Genomic DNA, 20,195 nt, shown 5'->3' with positions numbered 1-20,195 from the left:
GGATCGACCCTTACCCCTATTGATCCCTAGACCCCCAAACAGAAAAAATAAAAGCCCCAAACCCCCTAAAACCGAGTCACTCTTCATTCTTTCTCTTTTCTTCATTTTTCCTTCCATTTTCTCTCAACATCTCCTCCTTTCAAGACCCTAAAAGTCCTAGATGGGTATTAATCCTTGGATTCCAAGTACTTAAGGTAATTATTCAACTTTGAATACATGGGTTTAATAGATTTAGATTTCTCTCTCTAAAACTAGAAGCTTTTTGTTACGTTTTTAAGGTTTTGGCTATATCCTTCAACTAGAAAGCTCACCAAGGTAAGATAATGGGTAAAGTAAGATATTTATTTATCGGGTATGAAGTTTGGAAGAAGAATTGAGGAATATTTTTGGGATCAAATAGAGATGGGTCAAGTCTAGAAATGGGTATTTGGGTATTACAAATTTTTAGAATATTTATGGTGATATTAATGGTTGATTGTTAACCTAGGTGCTATTAGAGACTCAATCTTGCCGTATTAGGCGAGGTTTGATTGATTGTAAGTGCTTGCAAAGGAGAGCATAAGGATTGTAAGTAGATATATGTTTTAAAATTATCATGTTTTAGAGGTTTATAAAAGTATGAGAAATTTTTATGATTAATTGAATGTGTTTGATGCCAAAGGTTTTGAAGGAATGTTGTAAATATGAATCTTATATGAGTATTTTTTCATGGGGAACAAGCCATTCAATTGATTGGAACACTTCATTTCAAAATGACTTGGAAAATGAAATGAAATTGATTTGGGTTTTCTCGATCATAGTGAAATGATGATGTTATCGATTAAGTGCCTTAGGACTTTTGCACTTTGTAGGTGTCGTAGCCCCTTTCGACTTTGTTGGTCACAAGCCTTAATACGAACGAACATGTGCCTTAATACACTTGGATATTGGATTGATGCATTATCATATTTGGATCAACTGTATCACATGATTGCTCATATATTATGTTTGGTCACATGCCTTATTTGGAATGCATACGTTATCATGATTTGGTTACATGTTTTTAATGTATCCTCGAAAATTTGGTTGTGGAATGGATTTGATTAAATTCCTTGACAGAATTATGTTCAATTCATCAAATGTTGAACCATTAGTATTATGGAACTTTAAATTTGAAGGATTGGAAAGAAGAATTGATCTAAAGGTAAATAAAGTGAGTTTGGAAAGTTATAAGGCTAAATTGTGAAATTTGGAAAGGCAAGGATTGACCCTTGAGGACCAAAGGGTTGATCCTTGGCTAGCAAAACACCTCAAGAGTGTTCTATTTCAAAAAAGATCAAACTTACACCCAATAAAGGTTGATCCCTATAGGGAAGTAAACATTGTTTTGGCTATTTTGAGTTCGTTTAAAGGGCTTCGTTTAAGCAACCCTAGAACAAGTTTCTAAGGGACTTAGGGTTTGGGCATATTTTTGGCCTTCTAATTGATGTTTAACCTCTTCCTTTTAAAGGTATTTGACTAGATCTTGGATTTGATTTGGAAAATGGCATATTTAATGAAAATGTGTTTATACAAAAACTCCTCCGTTTGCTTGTTCCCTTTCTCGTATTTGCTCATTGGATTTTATATCTCACCTTGTGAAATATCTATTTTTTTTTTTTAGATTAGTAGATCTTTGGTTAGCTTACCAGCGGAGTCTCCTCTTTGCTAGCACTGGGTAGGTGGACGCCAATGCATCCAATAGAGGTTTCCCACATTTTATTGAGTCACTTTGTTCAATGTGAGTCATACTTTGTTTTGGTTAAACATATTTTGAGAAGTGTTTTTACTTGGCCATTGGTTGGCATACTCTATGAGGTATACGAACTTATAAGTTTTTTGGTTTACTTTGATGGTTTTACACATACACATGTGTTAGGAAAATAGTATGAAATTTATAATTTAAGTATAATTATGTATGCATGCATACTTATTGAGATAAAGCACTCTTTCAAAATGTCATTTTTGGTTATCCAAATGGATATGGTATTGAATGCTTGCTTGGGCCAAGTGGGCTTACCTGTTAAGCCTTTGTTCTGGTCATGGGCCAGGGTGGGTCATGACGATCTCCACCCAATCATTTTGGTAGGTTTTACGTTGATGGCATTCAATTAGCAATACCACCACCAAAAGTCACTTCATTATCTAGCCATATAGTTATTTTGTGTACATGGGCATAAGATACATAATGATTTAACCTTGAGTTTATATAAGGTTTTTGATTTTGCAATAACTATATGTACATGCACCATGAGCAACTTTGCCACATTTTTATGCAATATATGGATATCCTTGGAAATGGAGTGTAAACAATTTTATATAAATTGAGTTTGCATTATAAAAGCATGTATAGGTTGTGTATGACTACAAGGCTTGCTTGGGCATAATGGACCTTACTTGTTAGGCCTTCGCACTGGTCATGGTCCGAAATTGGATCATGATAGCTACATAATGGGATTTATGATGGGTAAAGCTTTCGTTGTGACAGTATCATGGCTTTCTTAAGTGTTTTATTGATATGCATTTTGTAAAATTTTATCAACATTTCATGTTAGAAATTGTGAATAATGCAACACATTACAACAACAACCCAAACAAAAGTGTATAACATATGATGGGAAAAAAAACATAAAATTGGGTATCATATATGCATATTTAATTTCATCATACTAATCAACATTTTACGTATCTACAATGATAGTTTGTTACAAAATGTACAAAAAGTAAATAATTGCACTCTGCATCCATGGCGACATATACGTCATCAGAGTAGTCTATATCATTGTCTTTTTCGATAGTCTTACTAGATTCTCCACGATTAATGCTAAAAGAAACAAATTTTCTCCTTTGAACACATGGACAATCATGTTCGATATTCAGAACACTACATGACAATTTAAAAAGAACATAACCTAATTTTTGTTTAGAGTTCATAATCATAAATTAAAGACACAAAAATAACCTCTTTTTAATTTACGAAATTAAAAAACTAAATCATTTTTTATTGAAAAGAGAGAGACAAAAAAAAAAGAAAAAGATACAAAACTCAAGCATTAAATCACTTGTACACAATAAACCTAAAAGATGTCAAAAAGCCCGTTAAATAAATGAGAAATAAAACATCAATAAAAAGCACAAAATCAACTAAAACATTGAACCCAAACAAAAAGAGGTAACAGTTTAACTAATATGAAATAAATATATTTCGTAAAGAAAGCGTAGAATGCACTGTCATAGTTGACACAAATAGAGGAGAAAAAAATCATTCAATTGGGCAAGAAAAACATATTTCACATTGACTTAATAAGAACAACATAAAGAAAAAAACACATGCAAGCAAAGAAAAGAAAACATGATGAATCAAAGAATTATCAACAATAATAGAAAAAGAAAACTTGAAAGCAATATATATATATATATTACCTTTAGATGAATAAACAAAATAATAGAAAAGAAAGTGAGAGAACTAGAGTAAAACACAAAAAAGCGAAATGAGTATGGTTAGCAACTAAAAAATAGAAAAGATGTGACCTCAAGCTCAAATAAATATCATAAATAAAGAGAAAAGAAAGGTAGAAGAAGAAGCTCAACAAACAAAAGAACTTTAAATGCATGACAAAGTCGACAAATCATTAAAGAATTAGAAGAACTGAAGCAAAGAGAGGAAAAAAGAGGTAAAAAAAGAAGAAAGAGAAAAAGAATTGGGGGGGGGGGGGAGCAACATGTAAGACGAGTAAGGTTAAAAAGATTGAAGAATGATGACAAAGCAAAAGCTCAGTTAATACTCTTGTTAAGCATATTTGCATGTTGATCTCCAACAGTGTTTTGAAACACATTTCTACATCTATAAAAACTAAAAAAAAAAAAATATTAAACTAAGAAAAACAAAGGAGAGACAAACAAAAACAAATATAAAGAAAAAAATTTAAATTTTGAAAAAAAAAAAGAAAATGAAAGCAAAAGGAATAAACAAAGATTTTTTCCCCACTTTTTTCTATTTCTTTTTTCTTCTTTTCCTTCCTTTCTTCCTTTTTCTTTCCCCTTTCTCATTAACAAAAAACTGCTCCAACGTTTTTCCTTTCCTTCTCTTTTCTTCTTTCTCTCTTTGCATTCATTCTCTTTCTTTTTCTTACTCTCTCCAATAGAAATCAAAATACCTTTCTCTCTCTCAATCTTTCTTTTCTTTTTCTCTAGATTCTTTTTTTTTTTTGCCTCTTGCTCTCCTCCTTCCACTTATGTACAATGCAAAATGCTCATTAAGAATTTCTCTTTCTTCCCTTTGTTTCTTTTTGGGAAGCTTTGATTTGGATTTAATGAAAACTTAACCTTGTGATGATGATAATTATTAAAAAAATCAAAACTATAAAATGTCCAAAAAAAAGTCATACTTAAAGATATAAAATGACTATAATACCCTCAATATGTTGATAATGACATTTCAATATATTAACCACCCAAAATTTCCCTTTAAAAAGACTTTAAAAAAAGACTAACATATTCTTTAACTTCTTTAAAATTTCATTAAATCCTTTATCATAAAACCCCACAACCCATGAATAAAATTAAATAGTTGTCATTAGACATGCGTTGTTGGCTAGGTGTCATGTATAGAAGGCTTTTGTAGGTTAGAATCATTATACTTTAGATAATTAGTTAAGACTTATATATCTGAATAGCTAGTTTTCATCAACTGCCCTATTTATAGTTTTAATTTGATAATGACATTTGAGTGTATTAATCACCCGAAAATGCCTCTAGAAAAAGACTAAAAAAGAGTAAAATATCTTTTAACTTTTTTAAAATTTCATAAAATCCTTTGTCATAAAACCCCACAACCCATCAATAAAATTGGACAAGTGTCATTGAAAAAGTGTCATGCATGGAAGGCTTTTGTAGGTTAAAATCAATTTAGCTAAGACTTCCATATACTTAGATAAGTGTCATCACCAAACTTTGTTTAAAGACAATTTTAATATAGATATAGATTTTAGTTATGGTATTCTTTTGTTATTAAAAATAGTTTTCATTTATTAATAAAATCCTTAGTCCATTATTCTAAACCACTAACTTCAACTAAAAATAATTATTAAAGTTCATAGTTCATTTTTTTTTTTTTGCTAAACTAATAAACTTTATTGATATTAGCAGATAAGATGAGAAAATTTTCTCCCCTTTAGATGAGGAGAGTTTCTTCTCTCATAACTGCTTTCAACTTGTTACAACACCTCATTACCACTCATGTTACAAACAAAACCCCATGCTACCAATTCCTCAAGAACACTCACCGTCCTTACCTAACACAAGATCTTCTATGTTGCTTGCATACAAGACATTGACACATACAACCATCTTGAATCTATTAGGATTGTAAGCATTACATACATTGATCCAATTCTTATATACACCTTAACAACATATGCCCATAAATAGCAATAACCACAAATCAACATAGTATTAAATACACCAAACAATGTGTCACGACCCGGAACTCCCCATCGAGCCCGTGACAACCGTCGTGAAGCCTCGACAAACATTCTTCACCCCGAATGTCGATCGAAACCTCACAAGGCTCTCGTATCAGCTTTCGCACTTCCCCGGTGAGCAATAGTTATCAAATAATCAAAATACGAAGGATTACAAATCATTTCCAAATCATAACATAACATTTTTTTTTTGCTCACAGGGGCATTTTTGTCATTTTTGTCGAAAACCTCGAAACTTGCTAAAAATGTAGTAGGTAAGCCGAAAATATATATTTAATGATTTAAAAAAATTAAGTATCTAAAACGTTCATTTGAAGTGAAAATTTGACCATTTGAATATAATAAAAATATTCAATAAAATAAACTATTTTCTTGTAAAATAATTTTCATAAAACTATCGGTACGTAATTCTTATAGCGTAAAAGATAATTATATTCATATATACTATAAAGCAAATAACCAAAGCATAAAATTTCTTTTACAGTGACACGTGAGCCCACATCTATCCAAAATGCATCGGAAGCTGGAAACCTACAGCTTTTACCGATTCAAGTCCAAATGAAAGTCCTTGTCAAAGTCAGCTAACTATGGAATTCCCCGAGCCTGAAATGTGAGGAAATGAGGGTGGTGAGATTATAAAATCCCAGTGAGTAAACAGATACCATCTAAACTATCTAAAGTCGAGTAAATGGAGACAATTAAAATAAATCATCATACTGTAATTTCATTACCATTCAACTCATTTCAACCAAATAAAATCAATCCATATAAATCGAGTAATCAACTTGGCTTATGAATTTCTTAAAACTTTGGCTCGTGCCAAAACTCATACTCGGTGATACCTTGCGCAGGGCATCTAACCGAGTCCGCCAAGGCTATTAAAATTTTGTATACACTTAAAATATATTTTAGTTTGAGAAAAATACAGCCGTTCCTTGGCGTTGGCTGAGTTCCCCTTCACGTGGTGGTTTGGCGTGAAGTGAACCCTAAGCTTTACCCCAGGAGATACCCTACGCGCCTCTCCGTTCGAGGTAATAATATAATGGAGTTTACCGTGCCCCTCTAATAGGCTGGTCCACGGAACCCCCTCTGCAGTAAATAATTAATATATACTCCACCAATTCAATAAAATTCATTCTAGCATGGCATGGCAATTTATCGCAATCTAGCCTCTCAAGGCTGAATACACAATACAAATAATTCTGACACCAAAATCAGTTTAGCCATTCATGCTCATATATTGTCATAAGCCATTCAATTTAAAACCATAAATTTACAACACAAGCAGGCAGTCTCCAATTACTCTATTTTCAAAACCAATATTCGATTTTTCAGAAAATTTATAAAATCATTTTATAAAATCACAATTTCTCTTAAAACATAGCAATTTACCATTTAAACCCATTTTTCATAAAATCACACAATTGTATAAAACTACTCTAGATAATTAAGACGATAATAAGTTTACTCACAGTATTAGGAGTAGAAATACTCCTATCTTCCGCCCTCGGGTGCAGTCTCTTACCCGAAACAATTGACTCACCACCTATCCATAATCCATGACACAAAATTCAATAAATTGTGTCAATTTATCATAAATTATTTCAGGCTCTTATCCATGCGTATGCACTAGATAGGATTTGAAATGTCTAGACAATCGCTTAATTGCGGTGTCCGACCTAACTCGCCTATACACGGTGTAAATTCCTAAAATCCCCAATTCGACTCCAATTCCATCCATTTCAATTTCAATTATCCAATTATATCCACAATACCTCAATGACTGTGAATTTGGTCCAATTTATCAGTCCGGACTATAAATTACGCTTTTACCCCTAGTGGGTAAAAATTTCAATTTATTGCACCGAAAATTCCCATTTAATTTCCAACCTCATAATTCATCATTTTTCCACCCAATTCTCTTAAAATAAAGTCAACCTCATCCTCACATACCATTGGCTAGATTCGGCCTAGGGAAATTCATGGAGAAGATAAATATTTTTCTTGTTGTTTTACTCATAAACATGCTAAACTAACACTAAACACTAACATAGCTCAAAATCAAATTTATCTAACAACTTTCTCTCTCTAAACCCATATGACCAGAATTCAAATCATCCTCAAATCACATGATTCAACCATGAAAAATGATGGAAAATGCATGGGAAAGGTAAAGCACAAGACAAATTTAAGAAATGTTACCTTTTTTCACTTGATTTTTGAATTTCCACCTATTTTCCCTTTAAATTTCTTAGCTAGGGTTTTATTTTCTCCTTTCTCTCTCTTGTTTCTTGCTTGGCCGAATGTTGAAGAAGAAGAATGGGTGGGCTGATTTTTTTATGCCTTTTTTATTGTTTAATGAAATAATATTATTTTATTCATATTTTAAATATTTTATTAATTCATTTTTTTTTCTAGCCATCCATTTGTCCTACTTTTTCCACCATGCATTCCCTTTGACTTATCCAAGTCTTAAGTGAAATTTCCAGATTTTTCCAAAGTTTTGGTGGAGCAAATTTTTCAAAATTACACTTTTGCCCCCGAACTTTTCAAAAATTACATTTTTGCCCCAAAAATTGAAAATTTGCCATAATGCATAATTTGCACTCCTCATACTCATTTCACACTCCAAATAATTAAATTTGATCAAAATCCTTTCAAAAATTAAATTTTTTTATTTCGGGTGGCAAAATTACCATTTTACCCTTTTACTCCAAATTATACCGAAATTAAAATTTTTCACTTCTAAACCTCAAATCTTACTCCAATAAGTCAAATGGGGCCAAAAATCTTTTCTAAAAATTTTCATTTTGTCCCCAGGTGGCAAATGACCATTTTGCCCCTAGATAGCGAAAATTTCGGTTTGACTCCAAATTGATCCTGGAACTCCGAATCACCATATTAAACCATTATGGGACTTTAAAATTCTTAATTTCATCGTAAATTCTCTATTTGATCTATTTCGAGGCTAAATCACCTTTGTTGTACGTCTAGGTATAATACCGACTTTTGTAAATTTTTTAGGACTCTCTTAGCATGCAAACATGCTATCTATCACATGTATATCATGAAAAATATTTTTTTATAAAGTCGGGCTTGTCATCTTCTCCCCACTTGGATCAACCATATGAACCTTCTTCATGACTGATTTCGATATCCGGCTAAATTTAATATTTTAATATTATTTCATTATATAAAATATTATTTATTCTAAAAATTTTATCTTGTCTCCTTGGTACCCGAAATACCTTATTATGCCTCACTTTCATAATATTTTATCTTAAACTACTTCTTTCGTCTTTTATCACTTTTAAACATTTTAATTGACCTCAATTTGTATTCGATCAACTTTATTTATCACTATATCAAAGTATGGGGTATTTCACAATGACCTATTCATTAGAACCATCAGTCTATTCCAATTTCTTCTCGAATCTTATCCATGCAACATATAAGGTATCTCTCATCGCCTTTTCCTTTGTAAGGAAATCTGCACATCCATTGTACACTTCCAAAGTTGTCCTTATGTCAATTAATTCCATGAAATTGAAGTATCCATCTCCTATAAAACTCTTTTACTTATCATACCTCTTTTCTTTTATTTCTTTTAAAAAAAAACAATTAGACATTCATTGATATTGGATCAAAGAACTCCCTCATATACACAACGTAGGGATTTTAAGCCTTATGCCCTTGAGGAAAAGGCATATCAACTTAAAATCCTCCTCCTTGAGACGTATGAAATCTTATTGAAGCATTATCAACTTGACTTTGGGATAGATTAAATTTGCATGAATACCATAAAGTTCAAAAAAAATCTTTCCGTAAAACTTAATGCAAGGGAAGAGAAAACTTGACAAACAAATTGTACGAAAGTTTTGTCCATCACTATTACCGTGCTTAGCCTACCATCCTCTGGTTTGTAAACTATAGAAAAAAGTGCTTATAAACGGATTACACAACACCAGTTTCATTACGACATGCACACAGAAGTAGTCTTGGCCTTTTTTGCAAGAACAATCCCCTTTATGCTTCTCAACTTCCATATGATTGACGATTTGCTTTGAGTTGTTACTAGTCTCAAATTTTTGCTCCAATTCCATACTTCCAAAGCCTCAACCATGATTAAATTATTTCTATTCTCCACATCACTATCTGTAAAAGATGTGTTCACTACCTTTACACTCATGTCTTCTTATTTTTTATTTCTGTTTTTTTTTCTTCTTTATAATGCTTTTGCTCTCAACTTTTATTCCACCTAACTTAGCCTTTATATCACTTATCAAGCTAGATGTTATTTTCTTAAGTTTACTAGATAGAGGAAGAGTTGCGCATAACAAATTTTGCTCACTTTTTTCTTCTTGTTTAGACCATGATTCTTCTTCTTGTTCAAGCCATGACTTTACCTCCTTATTTCTTTCCTTTTTTTTCCCTTTCTTCTAGGACCCAATCTCATGCCCCCGTACTTGTTGTATTGTCTTGTGATCCCTCCTCTTTTGTCCCATTCTCTTCATTAAGTCCATTTTCTCCATGTTATAGCCCATAAGTTTTTCTTGTTTATTTTTCATTCATTTTGGCTTGGGCTTTCTCCTTCTTAATTCTCTTTTTCTCATTCGGGCCTTTCTTACTTTCTCGTAGACACATTACCCCATTTTTTCCTCACTTTGATATGGGTTGCACTTTATTTCCTTATTTTCTTTTCCCAATAAACTATTCTTTATTTCAAACTCATCCCCCTTTACCCTCTCTTCTCACTCAATGTCTCCCTTTTATTTTTTGCTACCTCAATGACTTTAGCACCCTTTACCTTTTCTCTTTTATCTTGTCTCAATTGTTCCCTTTTTTTCTTTTCCCATCACTTGTAGTCTCTTTTTCTACCCTATATATGTCATTTTTTTGCTTTTTTCATCTTTTTTGCTTCCCAAGATTTTGTGAAACCTTAACTTTTTATTAAGGGATAGAATGGTAAATCTTTAGGTGAGCTTATAAATTTCTTGTTTTAAGTCAATATTTTGAACTTTTACCTTTGGAAATTCTTATACTTCGAGCTACCAAGTTGATTAGATAAGTAGTAGAGGGAGAGGAGTCAAATAAATGTAATTTTAAGTGAATTTTAACATTTTGGAATAGAAGTATCGATACTTATAAAGAAGGTATTTGATACTTCTGCCTAAAAAGTTTTTAAAAGGGATTTTGAAAAACAAATATCGATACTTTTGTCAAAGGTATTGATACTTGAAACTCAAAAATGAAAGCATCAATACTTTTTCTAGAAGTATTGATGTTTGTCACCGTTTGCCATTTTCACAAAAATAAAAGTGGTAAACCAAACTTTTCACTGTAAAAATTTCCCTATTAGGTTAATCTTAACCCCTCTTTAGCCTTTGTCCCCCACTTTTTACTATTTTCTCTTAAATCTCAATATTTCTCATCCTCTCTTACTCAAAAACCTCCATTTTTGAAGATTTGAATATGGTTTTCAATCTTGAAGTTAGCAAAGGAAAGTTTTCTACTCTTAAACTCTTCAAATCTCTAGTTTTCAAATCCGATTTCAACCTCTCTTTACAAATTTGAATTTCTTTCTCTAAGGGTTTGGAGTACTACTTGATTTTCTCTCTCTACAAGCTCATTAAGGTAAGAACAAAATAGATTTAAGTGTTTAAGTTATTGGTTTATTTTTGAGCAGTAGATTATCAAGTTGAAAAATTAAATTAGACAAGATTTAGTTAGGGTTTGAAATAGCTTAACTTCAAATTTTAGGATTTATAAATTAAGTTGTGGTTTTGACTGAATGATTGTTGTTATAGGATATGGTGAAACACCAAGGATCGATTTGGAGTAAGGTGTCGGTGTTTTGATCATGTTCTAGTTGATGAATCAATTGATGTGCGTGGGCATGATATTTTAAAGTATTTGGAAACATATAAAACTAAGCATGCTTAATGAGTTCTTTGTTTTAGATGATTTCAATGTTACTTTTTATGAATATGAATGATCTAGCATCAATTTAAATGTTTTCAAATGTATCTATATTATGTAAATATGCATACTATGTAGTAGTTTTATATAAGGGGTAATAAGTCCTTTCAAATGTTTTCCTTCAAATGAATTTATGATGGTATGGTTGATATGGAATTGATGCATGACTTGATGAATACAAATGTAAAGCAATAAATACCCACCCTTATGATAATGAAATGGACATGATGTATCTATATGATTGTGTCAATGATAACCATTTTGATTGAGTACATAAGAAACATGTAGTTGGTGATATAAGTATGTTGGATAAATATGAGTTACAAAGTAATCTTATGATTTTGCATGTTGTTGAGGTGTTAAATCCTACATAAATATGAGGGCCTTGATGTGGGGTGTAGTACCACATGCATAGGAAGGCCTTGATGTGGGGTGTTATACCACACAGTTATGTAGCCTTGAGATGGGGTAGAGGTACCACTCAGTGTATGGCCTAGATATGGGTGTGCATGGCATTCATTACATGGCTTACATGATGAATGCATAGTGCTAATGATGTTACGATATGTATTTGATGTGATGTTGTAAGAGAAGTGAAATATGTTGCGATTTTATGTTCAAGTTATGCCTCTCATGTGTTTTGAATGAGATACTTGGAGGTATAGTAAGCATAGATGATAATTTCATTTTGGTGAAATGTATATGATGAAAATTGTCCAATTTTTGGGTTTTTATGAATGAAGTATTGATACTTGAAGAACAAGAATCGATACCTTGCAAGTAGAATGACTTAAGAAGCATTTTTTGCGAAAAGTATCAATACTTCCTCAAAAAGCATTGATACTTATCGTCCAAAAAGCCTTTTGGATTTAAAAAAAGTGTCAATACCTCACAAGGAAGTATCAATACCTAAGGTACATAACAACTTGTTCTCTCCTTTTAAATGGCTTTTCACTTGTTTTTAAGTCCCCTTGTCATTTCAAACTTTTATGTGACTTTGATTAAATTAAAATCAATTGCATGAGTTTGAAAACAACATTATTTCAAGGATTTGAAGGAAGATTGATGATTACTTATAAATTCATGATTATATCAAAGTTGTCGTTATGCAAAAGTTCTTCTCTTTTGACTTGTTCCTTTCTCATGTTTGCTTACTGGGTTTATAACTCACACACGAAAGATGAACTTGTTTGTATAGATTAGTAGCTTGCGTTCTTGGCTTGACGCATTGTGGAGGAGACCTTTAGCTCATACTTGATAGGCATAGTAGAGCCTTTCTTTCAAGACCCTAGTATCAATCACACTTCGCTATCAAGTTGGGTCCATAATGCTAGTTACTTTTCATGTTGAGACTTTTGAATATGTAGTCCATGTTGGCAAAATTTTTATGTTTATATATGTTGAGCACCGAAAGGGGTGTAGATACTTGTACCTATGGTAATGAGGCCACAGATGGTATTAAGCATGAAAGGTGTGCTAAATCAACGCTAAATGTGGAAATGTGGAAGATTGTGAATGTTCATATGTTGGAAATTATGCATGTCTTGATGTTATATGATATGATTGATATGACGTACACAAACACCCACACATGTATTGTGATTATTATGTGAACAAGGATGTCATGTGTAAGGCTTGTTTGGGTTTAGTGGTTTATACTGTAGATTTTTATCTCTCAATCTTTGGAATTTGAACATCCCTCTTTGCCACCCTTCTCTTCCTTGGCTGAGCTATCAATTCCCCTTCAACCCAACTGCTCCACATCAGTGTTGCATGCCATGTCATCAACTTTTCCATTCCTCTCTTCTCGGCTCGGGTTGATGATCGGTTTTTACATGGAAAGGTTCTTCCATTGCTTTATGCTATCACCTTCCACAACCTCATTGTTTTGTTGAATTTTTTCCATGTCTTCCATGTAGATTTCATTGACAAAAACCTGGTATTTCCTATCCCCAACTAATAGCTCTATTTGTTCTTCAATCCTCTGTTTTGTTGTGTAAAAATTGACATTCTCCCCGCACTAAGTTCCGGGCTATTTAAGGTCTTTCATCAACAATCAACAACTCCCCGCAGCATTTTGCGATACTCTTAAAGGTGCTATGGTACCATGCATGTGCTAGGGCCCCTTTTACCGCTACCCACTTATGCACATATGGTGTTGAGAAATCCATGGACCATGCTTCAATCGACTTAAACCATTTGTTTAGCCAACCCCAACTCTCTTTTCTCAGCTCTTCAAAACTGGTTTTATCATTGAGGGCCACAAGAAAATAATTAGGTGCCAAGTTTCTCACCCTTAGTTGTTGGTTTCCTTCCATGCTCAAGTACTCTTGGAGATTTGCAGCTGATACTCTATCCTCGGAGCAAGCAATGAAGTATTTTTTTAAAGGCCAGCAAGCAATGATACTCGACTCCAAGTTGTGTAAGTTGTCAACATTGATATCACCTTTACAGCTCCTGGGTTGTTTCTTTATCCCATCTCTCAGATTCCACGACTCACCCGATTTACCTTTTGTACCCTTTAGCGCCTGAGCATAGGATTTATGTTCCCTTGCCTCCGTTAGCTTCTCCCCTTCTGGTTTCCTGTTTTCTGCTTCTTTTGCTTCACCATTTGTGTGATTCTGTCCTTCCCTTCTTTCTCTCCAGAAGTTGTCCCTTCCTCCATACCTTGCAATATGAACCCCAAGGCATTGATTGAAGAACCATATACCCCGTTTAGTTTCCCCACTGCTATTCTACCTTCTTCTTCCTTCTCGAATCCAACAAAACACATCTTGAAGCTTGCTGTTAATGAAAACTTGAATGCAGATTTCAATGGCCTGGAACAGGGCACAGCTCGAGGAGGGGTTACCTCAGCACGCATTGCTACGTACAGGATCTCTGTTTGATTGACCTGCTATGAATTAGGACATGTGGTAGCGGGGAAAGATAGATGGATGGAATTTTCCATGGAAAAACAAATTGATGGAACTCTTAATTCATAAATTTTTGTGAGAGCGGTTATTTTACTAAAATAACTTGTAAATAATATTACATTCATTAAAATAACATAAAATAAATTTGATAAACTCGCATATGAGGTGAATAGAGCAACTGCCAATGAAGTTATTTTTAATTGTAGAATCATTAAATTCGAGATGCGCTTAATTTATTGTTAAATTGATCAACCAAGATAGGATGGATGAGCTGAATCAATTTACTCTTTCAATGAAGTTTTTTCTTTAATAAAAATGGACTCATAGTTTTTTATATATATTTTTATTTAAAAAGAACTAAAGAAGAGAGTTTTTTAAACTTTTTTTCTGTTATCAATGAGAAGAGATGTGTAACTTAATTTGTAAAGAAAAACGGGGAGAACTTACTACAGAGCACATTATATAAAGGATACAGAGAGAAATCAACTTCAAATATGATTGAATAACTACAAGAATCCGCAAAATCTGAGAAGCTACTTCAGCAAATAGCAACTGAAAGAAAAGAAACATCCTCTACTCTGCTTTGATTTGCTTTTGTCCACCTCGCATGAGTGCAAGACCAAAGGATCCCACCATACCAACTACATAACCAGCCATGGCTCCATAACTCACACAGATTGGCCAATCCTGTGAAGAAAGTTAATTAAAAACATCATGCCTTTCTATATGCAATACTACATTCAAACAAACAACTCAAATCAAATGAACCTCCCTTGACAACTCAACAAATATGAATAGCATCTTATAGCTTACGAAAAAAAGGTAACAACTTTATGCCTAAGCTCAATGGTCCAAATCCAAGACCATGCTATACAGAACCAAGTATCCCTGCATCATATTTGAATAACTACAGCCATCTAAAGACCCTTTTCCACTCATAAGTCGTAACAGAGCTGTAGCCACTAAAAGACTAAGAAATGCCAGCTTCTGAAGCTGCCTGATGTGAAGTATACATTAACAAAGCCACAGGAATAAGCAACACCAATAGCAGATAGGATGTTTTTGAATGCTAGCTACTCATACAACATATTCTGCCCAGTCATTCACCCTAAAATCTAATGTGCTAGATAGTTAAAGGAAATATAGCCTCAGGCATGCCACCATAATACCATTCAAGTGACTACACAAATATGAATTTGATGCCAAGTCAAAAAAATATAACCTTATTGATCAGGTGCATCTATCTAACAGGTTGTGAAAATTTCCCAACATTAAACTTCGACTTCTTTTTTTTCAATAAACTTCAATTCCATGTCCAGCTGGAGGAACAGAACATTATTGAACTAATCTGTCCAACAGAATGCATAAAAAAGTTTGGGCAAACCTGGAAGAGGACAATTTAGTAACTAAGGCAACCCTCTAGTACAACTGGAATCTGTCATTACATTCTATTTAAGTTTCATTCAGTATGTCATTTGTATGACCCACTTGTCTAACCGATGCCCTTAATTGAGGGGTATCAGCTCTATTAATTGGAAAAAAATTCTTGGAAACATAAATTTCTTTGAATAAGACATGTTGAAGTACTATTTTGTGTTTTCTACCATATTCTGTCTTCTCCCTCAGCATTATTTTCCATATTATAAGAACTAGATTCATCATAATAATTTTATGGTTTAACTCATTAGTCCCATGAAAAACATAAAGGAAGAATCCAACCATAAAAAGAAAAAGGGGGGGGAGGGGAGACCAAACAAGTACCCAACAATTGAGCACAGAATGAACATATATGGCAAGGAGAAACACTCCTATTTTATCCATTAACAATAAAGAAACACAGTCAAATCAGAAAATTAATGTGAAAACTTAAAATTTTCAGTCACAAGGAATTAAAGGGCGGATATGGTACCTGCCAAGGCCTTTCCCAATCAAGTGGCATAGGCCAAGCACCAAACCAAGCTCCAATCACAGCTCCATGCGCTGGTAGACAAAGCATAAAATCTAAAGATCCCTTTGGCCTAAGAGAGAATGATATCAAAAACCAATATTAGCAAATACCAAATCCTTGCATAAAAAAAGCGCATCTCAATCAACATTCTATAACAAGTAATGCCTACATGGATAAGATAGCAACCTCTTTTTCAATTAATCAGCTTCCCCATTAATGAATTCACATATTGCTACCATTTTATTGCAAACCTAACCATATGCACCATAAAACTTTGATGTTAAGAACCACATGTTATGAAACTTCGTTTCCATTACGACCTTGAGCTCAAAGATTTAGATTCAAGTATTTGCTATACAATGATTAGTGCAACTGTGTAGCAACTGAACCCCCCCAATTGCAGGTAAAACTGTCTGTGGGCTATTTGAGAAGAATATATCTATGTAGAAAAAGTAGAATAAATTTCAAAGAATGAAGCCAGTCATCTTACCCAGTGACTTGGCACACAAATAACTTAGAGCTATAATAAGCAAAAGATCTAAACTATTACCAGGTCTCATATAACATGCAAAATGAACAAACGTGAAAAACAAGAAGCATAATGCTTGCAACAAATATGGAGCCAGAATTTATTGAAGAAAACCTTACTTAGTACATGCAAATATGCGATGCCAATCTGTCCATGATGAACCATAAACAGAACTTGCAGGCACAAACTGCAAAAATGAACCAAATTGTAATTTAGTGCCTATAGAGAGAAGAAAGGTTCACATTGCTAGTAATCCTGGAGAACACACACAACACAACTAGAATTCAAATAATTATGTCATAGCTAATACTAATCTCAATACTGCTTATTGCCTGAAAAGAAACAGAAATAAAATGATAATCAACAGAGTATCCATGTAAAGATAGTAAAACAAGGAAAAAAAGTAAGAGAATTGCTTTAAGTGATACCTTTGGGACTTCCACAAACAAAATTTAACTTTCCAGAATGAAATAAACATAAAAAGATATTGCTATTTTCCACGTAAGTATGCATGTCCACCACCCAATACGAATATTAAGCATTCAAAGATGTACGGTAATGCTGAAAATTTCCTATGTAATGTCAAAAAATATATTATAAATAGACAATGATAAGAAAATTTGAATGCTTACAATGAATAAAGACATCAGAAGAGACCAGATAACGGTCTTTTCAAAGTATCTGCGTCCAATAAGAGAGGAACAAAATTAATGCATGATTTTGCAATCAACTGACTTCTAAACCACAATGAATAACAAAAAAATGGGCTGCCAATGCCATAGATAATATTATTACAATCTTAGTAATGCCAAGACACAGATTATATACATGCTAGATGACGTACTGCAAGCCAACGGGTGAACCCAAAGCTAATGCTCCAAGCGCATTTACTAGAGCCCCTACAAAGTGAAAGAAATACAAGTTACACAACTCAATTGGTGAAATTGTATTGAAAAAGTCATCACTTTAACACTAACCGGCAGGAAGTCCCACTAGGCCTCGGGCAACAGCTTTCAAATACTGTAAAAACCCATAATAACAATTAAAGAAAAACACATAAAAAGCAGTGAAAACAAATTATTGATAAAATTCACTGTGATTGCTGGCTAACCGAGCATTTCTCTGGTTTCTTTCTAAAGCAACTGAAAAGAAGGATCACAACTGGACATTCAATAGCCTAACAAAAAACCAAAAGCATGTAATAAATAAATTCTTAAACAAGAATAAGTTTAACTGATAATCTAGAAGGTGAAAGAAATGAATAAAAAATTACCCAGATCAAATGGAGGGTGTTGGTGGGATCAGAGACGAGATTGATGGAGTAGACATTGTAAGCCACCCAAAATCCAACAGCCAAGGCCAATCCGCAGCAAAGATGAGTCAAAAATACTTGGGAAGATGATATTCTTGATAGGGAATTCTCCTCCTTCTCCTTCATTTTGTACTTCGATTTTGTCTGTTGGAAGAAAAACCCAACTGAGACTTTGACTCACTCCAGTTTAGGGTGGTCTGTGCTTCGGATGGGCCAAAACGGAGAGAAAGAAGTGCTTGGTCTACGGTATTGGGCTGCCACAGATTTGTTGTGCGTCAAGTCCAATTACTCCAACATGGTTAATATTTGTGGTAGAAAAAGGATAAGTTTCAATCTACCAAAATAAAGTTGAATTTCAAAGTACAATCTAAAACATATATTAAAATTGTCGCTAAACATGAGTGGTGAAAACAACTGTCTTCCCAATATTTCTGGACTCCAAACCCCACAAAAATTGACCCAAGATGAGGCCTCTATCATATCCTCAACTGATTTACAACCGATTTATGCTAACACCTACATAAAAAACTTATGAGCAAGAAAACAAAATAGAAACTAAAACCGACACGAGCTCTGGCTTGATTGAATTGACCCTTAGTCCAAGAAAGAAAACATTAACAGAACAGATGAGCAAAATAAAAACCACTCCAAAAAAAAAAAACAAGTCTTTACCTCCCAAAACACATAATCCAATAATGTGACACAATAATCTATCTAGTCCCTTCAAAATGACCATGTGATCACCACCCATTAAAACTAAATCTAACGCCTTTTGGAAGAATTAAAAACACCCATATAAAAAATAACACATTAAATACAAAATAAATCAATTCCAGATTTAATTCAGCAACGAATAATTATTTTTCGTATCCCTTATGGCAGAAGAAAGAAACATGAATGCATAAAGAATACAAACAAAACTAAAACTCAACGAGAATTATTGAATTAAAATTACCTGATTTAATGGATTATTAGAGAGACAAAGAAAAATATGTTTTTCTTTTCTTTAGAGAGAAAGAGGTCGATGATACGGACAGGACAGATTTCGAGGTATTTACACAGTTTTAAGAGTGAAGGAGACCTTCCGCCCCGGGATATAGAACGGTGGCTAGGATTTTGCAAAAAGAGAGGAAATAGGCGGCAGAAGGAACAGTAAAGAGAAGAAAAGAAGAAAAGACGAAAGCAGAGGAAATAGTGAGCCGCCGCCGGAAAGGCCTAGGCCTGCGAAGGCGACGGCGCCCAGAACCCAGGAAGCGAGAGCGTCGAGAGAAAGGGGTTGGCTGCTAAGGTTAGTGGGAAAAGCAGAGGTGAGCAAAAACGAAGATAGAAAAAAAGAAAGGGGTTTAGTGCTAGGATTGGGTTAAAATTTATGCGATGATAAAACTGTGTCGTTTAATTGGATACAACAAGTAAGAAAAAAAGCAAAGGTCTGTCGGATCAGCCCAAGCCCTACCTAGATCAACTGTAGGCATAGCAGATTTACGTTAAACCCAACAACAATTGAGATATTTCTAACCCATTATTTTACCTTTTAATTATTTATTTTATTTATGTAATTTCTATTTTTATGCATGAATTAAATTTACGAGAATACTTTTAAAAAGGAATAAGACTAAAAAATAAAAAAATTAATTGAATAAACTGAATAATTACTTACCAAAATTATTGGGGGGACTGAAAATTATTTTCACAAGATAAATTCATTCTAAATAATTATAAAGGCATAGGATAAAAAATTAACAATTAAAATTACTTCTCAAAAAAATTATTAATTAAAATTGAAGATAATTTACAAAATTTCATCATTAAAATTAAGAAAATTTTAATAAGTTTACTTAACATTTATTTCAATTTAATAATTTTATTATATAAATTTATGTAATTTATGAATAATATATTATATTTTTTGAATTTCAATTTTTTTTTGTTATTGAAATCATCATAATGAAAATATGATTATTTTAATATTAGTATATATTAAAATATAAAAAAATCTTTTCAAAAATTAAAA

The 20,195-nt window shown here is 33.0% G+C and overlaps 1 protein-coding gene and 1 long non-coding RNA gene across 4 annotated transcripts; both read right to left on the bottom strand.

The window, feature by feature from the left end:
- LOC108662539 lies at nt 6,065–7,744 on the bottom strand. Of its 2 annotated transcripts, none has more exons than XR_001928421.1 (3): nt 7,704–7,744; nt 6,974–7,047; nt 6,065–6,104 (listed from the first exon to the last, which is right to left on the bottom strand). It is a non-coding gene; the product is annotated as an uncharacterized LOC108662539 (long non-coding RNA). The 2 variants fall into 2 exon arrangements; XR_001928422.1 differs by lacking the exon at nt 6,065–6,104 and adding an exon at nt 6,551–6,590.
- On the bottom strand, nt 14,835–19,520 carry LOC18595479 (phosphatidylinositol-glycan biosynthesis class F protein). 2 transcript variants are annotated; one of them, XM_018123955.1, is made up of 9 exons: nt 19,140–19,520; nt 18,146–18,518; nt 17,984–18,049; nt 17,850–17,892; nt 17,717–17,771; nt 17,505–17,553; nt 16,992–17,059; nt 16,305–16,413; nt 14,835–15,082 (listed from the first exon to the last, which is right to left on the bottom strand). In XM_018123955.1, the coding sequence occupies exons 2-9, from the start codon at nt 18,308–18,310 to the stop codon at nt 14,969–14,971; spliced, it is 669 nt and encodes a 222-aa protein (XP_017979444.1). In that variant the 5' UTR covers nt 18,311–18,518; nt 19,140–19,520; the 3' UTR covers nt 14,835–14,968. The 2 variants fall into 2 exon arrangements, with proteins under 2 accessions (XP_017979444.1, XP_017979443.1); XM_018123954.1 differs by having other exon boundaries at nt 18,146–18,438; nt 19,140–19,519.

The sequence above is a fragment of the Theobroma cacao genome, chromosome 6, assembly GCF_000208745.1.
Source record: "Theobroma cacao cultivar B97-61/B2 chromosome 6, Criollo_cocoa_genome_V2, whole genome shotgun sequence".
Classification (NCBI taxonomy): Eukaryota; Viridiplantae; Streptophyta; class Magnoliopsida; order Malvales; family Malvaceae; genus Theobroma; species Theobroma cacao.
The sequence above is the reverse complement of the archived record's forward strand: the minus strand, read 5'-3'. Positions and strand labels throughout refer to the sequence as shown.

Excerpts from the sequence above, each read along its gene's own strand:
- LOC18595479 (XM_018123955.1), bottom strand. The coding sequence starts at position 18,310 with ATGAAGGAGAAGGAGGAGAATTCCCTATCAAGAATATCATCTTCCCAA. Across the intron at positions 17,893-17,983 it reads AGAAACCAGAGAAATGCTCG|TATTTGAAAGCTGTTGCCCG; the intron begins GTTAGCCAGCAA and ends GGGTTTTTACAG. Across the intron at positions 16,414-16,991 it reads CGCATATTTGCATGTACTAA|GCCAAAGGGATCTTTAGATT; the intron begins GTAAGGTTTTCT and ends ATTCTCTCTTAG.